General features: G+C 49.2%; 2 protein-coding genes across 6 annotated transcripts; one reads left to right on the top strand and one right to left on the bottom strand.

Moving 5' to 3' along the window:
* The first annotated feature begins 1,031 nt into the window (after positions 1-1,031).
* On the top strand, positions 1,032-4,023 carry LOC119304185 (protein-ribulosamine 3-kinase, chloroplastic-like). Of its 2 annotated transcripts, none has more exons than XM_037581360.1 (9): positions 1,032-1,276; positions 1,625-1,778; positions 1,894-1,984; positions 2,317-2,430; positions 2,499-2,587; positions 2,732-2,850; positions 2,983-3,123; positions 3,335-3,411; positions 3,677-4,023. In XM_037581360.1, exons 1-9 carry the CDS (start codon positions 1,150-1,152, stop codon positions 3,821-3,823), a joined length of 1,059 nt encoding a protein of 352 aa, XP_037437257.1. In that variant the 5' UTR covers positions 1,032-1,149; the 3' UTR covers positions 3,824-4,023. The 2 variants fall into 2 exon arrangements, with proteins under 2 accessions (XP_037437257.1, XP_037437258.1); XM_037581361.1 differs by having other exon boundaries at positions 1,033-1,276; positions 2,317-2,391.
* Positions 3,900-6,528, bottom strand: LOC119304183 (pentatricopeptide repeat-containing protein At5g66520-like). Of its 4 annotated transcripts, none has more exons than XR_005148127.1 (3): positions 4,749-6,528; positions 4,433-4,577; positions 3,900-4,291 (listed from the first exon to the last, which is right to left on the bottom strand). XR_005148127.1 is itself a non-coding variant. In XM_037581358.1 (2 exons), exon 1 carries the CDS (start codon positions 6,480-6,482, stop codon positions 4,764-4,766), a length of 1,719 nt encoding a protein of 572 aa, XP_037437255.1. In that variant the 5' UTR covers positions 6,483-6,528; the 3' UTR covers positions 3,900-4,577; positions 4,749-4,763. The 4 variants fall into 4 exon arrangements, 2 of the variants coding, with proteins under 2 accessions (XP_037437255.1, XP_037437256.1); XR_005148128.1 differs by having other exon boundaries at positions 4,433-4,493; XM_037581358.1 differs by having other exon boundaries at positions 3,900-4,577.
* Between the last annotated feature and the right edge of the window lie 258 nt (positions 6,529-6,786).

Below are 6,786 nucleotides of genomic sequence, written 5' to 3'. Positions count from 1 at the left end.
GTCCAACACTTTTCTTCTGCAATGCTCGTCGACAAAGTTAGAGCTGCCTGGTCGCCGACGCGTGTGGTTGAGTGTTTGGCATCGACCGACGCAGGCCTCTGCACTTGTTTGTGGTGAGAGCAACATCGGTGGACGTTGATGGTGGAGTCAGAGTCGCCCTCGTGGAGGAGTGATGACGATGACACTGGACTGCAACCTCGCCGCCCCCCGCCTCGTAGCTCCGCCTTCCCCCGTCGAGCAGCCTCCATGCTATCCGTCGGTAACAAGTTCTTCACCACACACTCTCAAAACACAGTCCAACATTTTTTCACCTCGCCGCCGTACGATTTGCGCAGAAGCTTAGTTTTGCCGTGCTCCTGGTTGTGCCTATGGTCTTCGGCAGCTCGGCGAGGGCAGGCATTGGCGCTCGGCGTGGGCGATCGGTGCAACAAGCCATGTAGAAAGAGGTGATCTTTCTCACGAGGTTTGGTTCAAGTGTTGCATTAGTAAAAGATTCATGAATTATTTGCAGTGAACAAAGACGGAAATCCAATTTGGCTCCTGGGAGCACGTGCTCCTACGCATGGAAAATGATTTTTGAAATGTCAAAAAATCCCTAACAAATGTTGGATGTATTCATAGTCACATCCAAATTCTCCCTGCAAATTTTTAGGCAAAAAGGTTAAACATTTTGGTCTGTGCAAAAAATAAATATATTGAACACCAAATGTTACTCCAAAATGTCAGTCCAAAATTGTTTTTTCACCGACGAAATAGTGCTCCATTTTGCATGGAAACTGTCAAGCATGCTTGCGTCACAAACACAAACATCCAAAAAAAATAAAAAAAAATTGAAGACATTTTACGACTTTTTTTGAGGTACTATTCATCCGGGAAAATAGCACATCAGGCCTCGAATCTGAGAAAAGCCCATATAGTTGTCGGGGAAATGTGACCAATCCGCTTGTCGACACCAGGCCCATCAGGCACTGGGCAGCACGCGTTTCGTCACTCCTAGTCAGTCCTAGTTCCCTCAAAAAAAAAAAAGCCAGTAGCCACGGTGTCTCAAAAAAAAAAGCCAGTAGACACGGCGATGGCGACGGCGGGCGGCAGCCAATAGGATTTCGCCGGGCGTCCGTCCGTGCTCGGAGAAGAAGGCGAGCGCCTGCGATGGCAGCAAACGTGGCGCTGCTCTCCGCCTCTTCGCCCTCCACCTCCGCCTCCTCCATCCTCCGTCGCCGCCCCCCGCCCCGTTGCTCCGCCTGCCCCCGTCGAGCAGCCTCCAGGCTATCCGTCGGCAAGTCCTCCTCCACTCCTCTCAGAACTCAATCCTAAATTCTTCTTCTTCCACTCCGCTGTACGACCTGTGCTGAAGCTTAATTTCGCCGTGCTCCTGGCTGTGTTGATGGTCTCCGGTAGCATGGCGAGGGCAAACCCGATATGAAATGTTGTCCGTAGAATTTGGATAGGGTTTGAGGTGATGTGGCGGCCATGGCCTGCAATAGTTGTGATTATGGCCTTATGGGGGCACAAGCTTCAATTTCCACGCCCAATTCATGGCATTGCCATGGCTGAGGCTGTGGATGCTACCATATGTTTTATGTGTCATTCTGAATCTCTGATCCTGTCTCGTGCAATTGGGCAGTGGCTGCGATGAGCGACGACCCAATCAAGGAGTGGATCCTCACCGAGGGGAAGGCCACCCAGATTACAGGGACCAGCTCCATTGGGGGTGGGTGCATCAACGCCGCCCAGCGCTATGATACCGATGCTGGCTCCTTTTTTGTGAAGACCAACAGGTGTGCTAACACAAATTTATGTTTAGAACTAACTCACCAGTCAACATGTCATGGAGTAGTTCAAGTAGTCATGTTGGTGGCAACAATGGAATGGAAACATATTCTTGTATGCCAGGCGCATCGGTCCAGCTATGTTTGAAGGGGAGGCTCTGGGCTTGAAGGCAATGTATGACACCAAGTCAATCCGTGTTCCTTTGCCGTACAAGGTCAGTGAAGAACCAGATGCAAGAGCATCTATAAGTTGTGCGATGCATAAAACAGTGCTACAAGATAACCATACCTGACGTTCATGACTGAAACTGCACTACACCATACATTGCAGAACTAGATACTTTGTTCTGATATTTGATCGGTATACGTATTCCTATTCCAGTTATATTCATCTGAAGGTCGTTGGTTGCTTCTCATCTAGCAACTAACAGTTAGCATCTTAGCACAGAGATTGTGTGTACTATCTTTATTTGTCACTACCTGGCACCTGCCTACAGCTGCCATTCTTCTTCACTGTATTTCTTACTCTGTGCCCCTTTTATGACAGGTTGGTTCGTTACCAACTGGTGGTTCTTTTATCATTATGGAGTATATTCAATTTGGTCGTTCTAGGGGTGACCAGGTAACCTTGTCCCGAAACCCCTTTCGTTCAAAGAAAAAGGTAACTTGTACCTTTTGTTGCAAGCTTTTATTTAAATCATTCACCGTTAACAAACAGCTTATTGTCAGTCAGCTCTAGGGAGAAAGCTCGCTGAAATGCATAAAGCTGCAAAATCTGACAAGGGCTATGGTTTCTACGTTGAAAATACTATTGGAAGGTAAAATTAAGCGCTCGCTATTCTAAAACTGAACTTGTCCCTTTTATCAAGACGAGATGAATGTCTCAGTGACATTTAACTTTGAAGTCCACCTCCAGTAGTGTGGCTTGCAACTCATGTTTGCTACCAATTTTCCTGATGTAGCACTCCACAAATCAACACTTGGACTGCTGACTGGATTGAGTTTTACTCGAAGCATAGACTGGGATACCAGTTGAAGTTGATATCACAGCGGTTCGGAGATTCAGCTATATATGAAAAAGGTACATACGAGAAAGGAGGAACATATGGAACTTGACTTATATGTTCCCATTTCTTCTGATGGACACATCATTAACTGGGTGTTAACATGTGGAGTAGTTCATAACTTCTTCATATAAGTTCCTCTTGTGCAGGTCAGCGATTGATTGACAATATGCATCCACTGTTTGATGGTGCTGTTATTGAGCCATGCCTTCTTCATGGAGATTTATGGAGTGGAAATATAAGCGCTGATACTAATGGAGATCCTGTAATACTGGATCCGGCATGCTACTGTATGTAAAAATCGCTATTTCTTGCCCTAATTTCCAGAATCACAATCATTGTATATGCAATGTGTTGATTCATTTTTATAAGGAAAGTGTCGATCAAGGCAAACACTAAGTGGTTATTAATTTGTTTGGAATCACTGAATTTCTTGCACAGTTTTGTTAGAACTCATAGATAATCGCTGAAGAAATGTCACTGATTGTTCTTTAACTGCAGATGGACACAATGAAGCAGAGTTTGGGATGTCATGGTGTGCTGGATTCGGAGGGGATTTCTACAGCTCCTATTTCGAGGTATCCGATGCTCATTTTGTTCCACTACATGTTTCGTAATAAAAACGAGATAGTACAATTTGTGTATCACTCCCATAAAACGAAGAGTCCCTTGCCCCCAGCTGTACTTGTTGAGTTCATCTGCATATTTTCCAACACATCCCGCTGAGTGCTTGACCGCTTGTCTTTCTCTCTTACTATTTAACTCATGTCTTGTGCTGGGTGGGCCTCTCAATTTACTGTCCTGATGGAAAAGTTAAATGTAACATACTGAACTGTTATTCAGGTGATGCCGAAGCAGCCAGGCTTTGAGAAGAGGAGGGACCTGTATCTCCTATACCACTACCTGAATCACTACAACCTTTTTGGCTCTGGGTACCGCTCCTCAGCTATGTCCATAATCGAAGACTACCTGCGGATGCTGAAGGCGTAGCCTCGTCTTCTCTGAGAACAAGGATTTTCCAACCCTCTGCTTCTCAGTGAATTCTGTTAACGAAGCAATGCATGTATAAATGGCATGTTTTTGATATGTTGTGGATTCGCAGTGAAATCCTTACATTCTGTTGTAAAATCATTATCAACTAAAACTTCCTTATATGGTTACATCTGTAAATACATATCAGTAATGATCCATCTCACTGTGTTTCTGGCGCACAAATGGGTATGACACAAAACTACTGTATCCCTCCCTCCCCTTTCATCTTTCCTGTGGTGGACTACAGACGCGGCCGTTCCATAAATTCAGCTCCACGGATTCCATAGATTTCAGCTCCGCGGAGGTAGTGTTCGGGGCAGCTCCACACGCTCCGACCGTGGAGTTGGTAGCTGGAGCCTTCCCCAACAGGCCCTCAGACAGTGTAATGAGGACAGAAGTGAAATATGCATACTCTTGTGAAGGAATCTTTTGTCACAGCAGCAAACAATGAAGAGAATCATGTTTTTTGTGAAAAAAACTCATCTACATCAGAGCTTCTTTTCTGTTGAACCCTAGAATCAAGTAAAGAGAAGGGGTATATGATGAGAGGAAGAGTTGAAGACTTACGTCAGGTGAACAGTTTGCGCCTGTGGGATCATAATCTTAGCCAGCATCTTGGTCAATTAGTCTGCAGTGACGTATAAATCATGTGAACAAGCAAGTACTGCATGGCCAGCTGAGACACTTTTCTTGAAGTACATGATCATGCCATCTACATTTCATTCGTGAAAAAAGACTTAATTCAACCAAGGGATCTTATGATCGTGCATAGGACAAAGGTTACTTCTATGTTTATATAGTTCCATCCACTGGTTGTATGAAAGTAGTGATTCCTAATACAAAAGGGCAATGAATTGATTGCATATTTCCTAGAGAACCTTACCATTCAGATTTTGTCCTACCAATAGTCCAAGCAGGAACAGGAGCCGTTCTTGAAGTGGTGGAATCGGTTTCGATCCCTGACAACTATGACCCGATCGTAGACCTCTGAGACTATCTTCATGACAGAGTGACAATCCTCGCAGATTCTCAGGTTCTTCACTATGCGGATGACAGCCCCTCTTGTCGTGCTTATGAGTCCCAAGGCAAGCGCGAGTTTCTCGCTGTGCTGCGAGATGCAAACTTCTTTGTCCTCCTCATCAACGTCAAAGGTGACTTCTTTAGTTAAAGGCTTGTAGCCCTTGAGGCTTAAAGTCTTGCAAATCTCATCAAGCATTGCATATATTCGATCACACTGAGGATGTGAACGGTCCCCGGACAAGAACTCGTAAACCACACCATTTAGCTCAACAATGCTGGATCCTGGAGGCTTGTATATCTTATGTTCTTTCATTGAGCTCCTTACCCCTTGTACAAGGTCCCATTTCCCAGCATCAGCATAGACATTAGATAAGAACACGCATGCCCCAGCATGCTGAGGATCCAACTTGAGTATCTCCATGGCAGCCATCTCGCCCATGTCGACATTCTTGTGAACCCTACAGGCAACCAAGAGAGCACCCCATAGGACAACATCAGCCTGGAACGGGACAGCCTTAATGAGAGCCAATGCCTCCTCCAGCTGCCCTGCTCGACCAACCAGATCGACGACGCAGCCATAATGCTCTATGGTGGGCTGCACACGATATTCGACAGGCATACAGTCCAGGAACTTCTTGCCCTCATCCACCATGCCAGCATGGGCGCACGCGCTCAGCACGGCGGTCATGGTGATGGAATCTGGGTCCACGCCTGTGTTCTTCATCTCAGCGAACAAGGCCAGCGCGTCCCTGGGGAGCCCGTTGATGGCCAGCCCGGCGATCATGACACTCCACGTCCGGACATCCTTGTCGAGCGTCTCCCGGAACACGGACCACGCGCTCTCGACATCTCCGCACCTCATGTACATGTTGAGCAGAGCGGTGCCCAGATTCCTGGTGGTACTCCGGCGGGTCCTTGCATAGGAAGCATGCGCCCAGCGGCCAGTGTCGAGCGCGCCAAGGTGCGCGCAGGCGGAGACGAGGGCGAGCAGCGTGACCTCGTCGGCGGCGGGCATCTGGCGCGAGAGGCGCAGCACGTGGGTGTAGAAGCCCTGGGAGAGGTGGGCGTGGAGGAGCGAGTTCCAGAGAGGCAGGTCCCTTTGGCCGGGGGGACTTGCGTCGAACACCTGGCGTGCGGCGGGCAGGTCCCCGGCGGCCGCGTAGAAGGAGAGGAGTGACGCGCCGATGAAGCGGTCGCGGGAGTCGAGGCCGCGGCGGAAGAGGGAGGCGTGGACGGCGGTGCCCGGTGCGGCTGCTGCGGTGGGTGAGCTCGCGGGGAGGAGGCGGGCGCAGGCGGCGAGGAGGGGCGGGTAGGTGTAGTTGTTGGGGTTGGAGAGGGGGCCGAGAAGCATGGAGCGGTAGAGAGCGACGGCGAGGTGGGGGCGGGGGCCGTGCGCGAGGGAGCGGATGGTGGTGTTGTAGGAGAAGGTGGAGGGGTGGGCTCGGAGGAGGGAGAGCGCGTAGGGGAGGGAAGAGTTAGCGGCCGACGCGGCGAGCGGGGCGGCGGCTGAGGGGTCGGCGTCGAGGGCGCCGGAGCGGAGGAGGCGGGCGTGGAGAGCCCTGTTCGAGAGTGTGCCCGCGGTGGTCGGCGGCGGCATCGGCGGCGGAGGTGGACCTCCGGCGGCGGTGGATGCAAATGATGTGGGTACCGCTTCATCAGCTGCTTGCGGATGCTGCATGCGTAGCCATGTCTACTGTCAGAACACAGCCTGAATTCCCATTTTTTAACACGGCCTGAATTCAGAAAACGAAGCAATGCACGTATGTTTTATGTGATTACATTTGTTGTAAATAATAGTCTTTGCAACTTTCTTTTACAACACTGTATATCAATTGAAAGGTCGAGCTGCCCCGTGTCGTCCTTGGTGACTCGGGTAGCGTGCAGTGACCAGAATGACCACC

Source organism: Triticum dicoccoides, chromosome 5A (genome assembly GCF_002162155.2).
Source record: "Triticum dicoccoides isolate Atlit2015 ecotype Zavitan chromosome 5A, WEW_v2.0, whole genome shotgun sequence".
NCBI lineage: Eukaryota > Viridiplantae > Streptophyta > Magnoliopsida > Poales > Poaceae > Triticum > Triticum dicoccoides.
The sequence above is the reverse complement of the archived record's forward strand: the minus strand, read 5'-3'. Positions and strand labels throughout refer to the sequence as shown.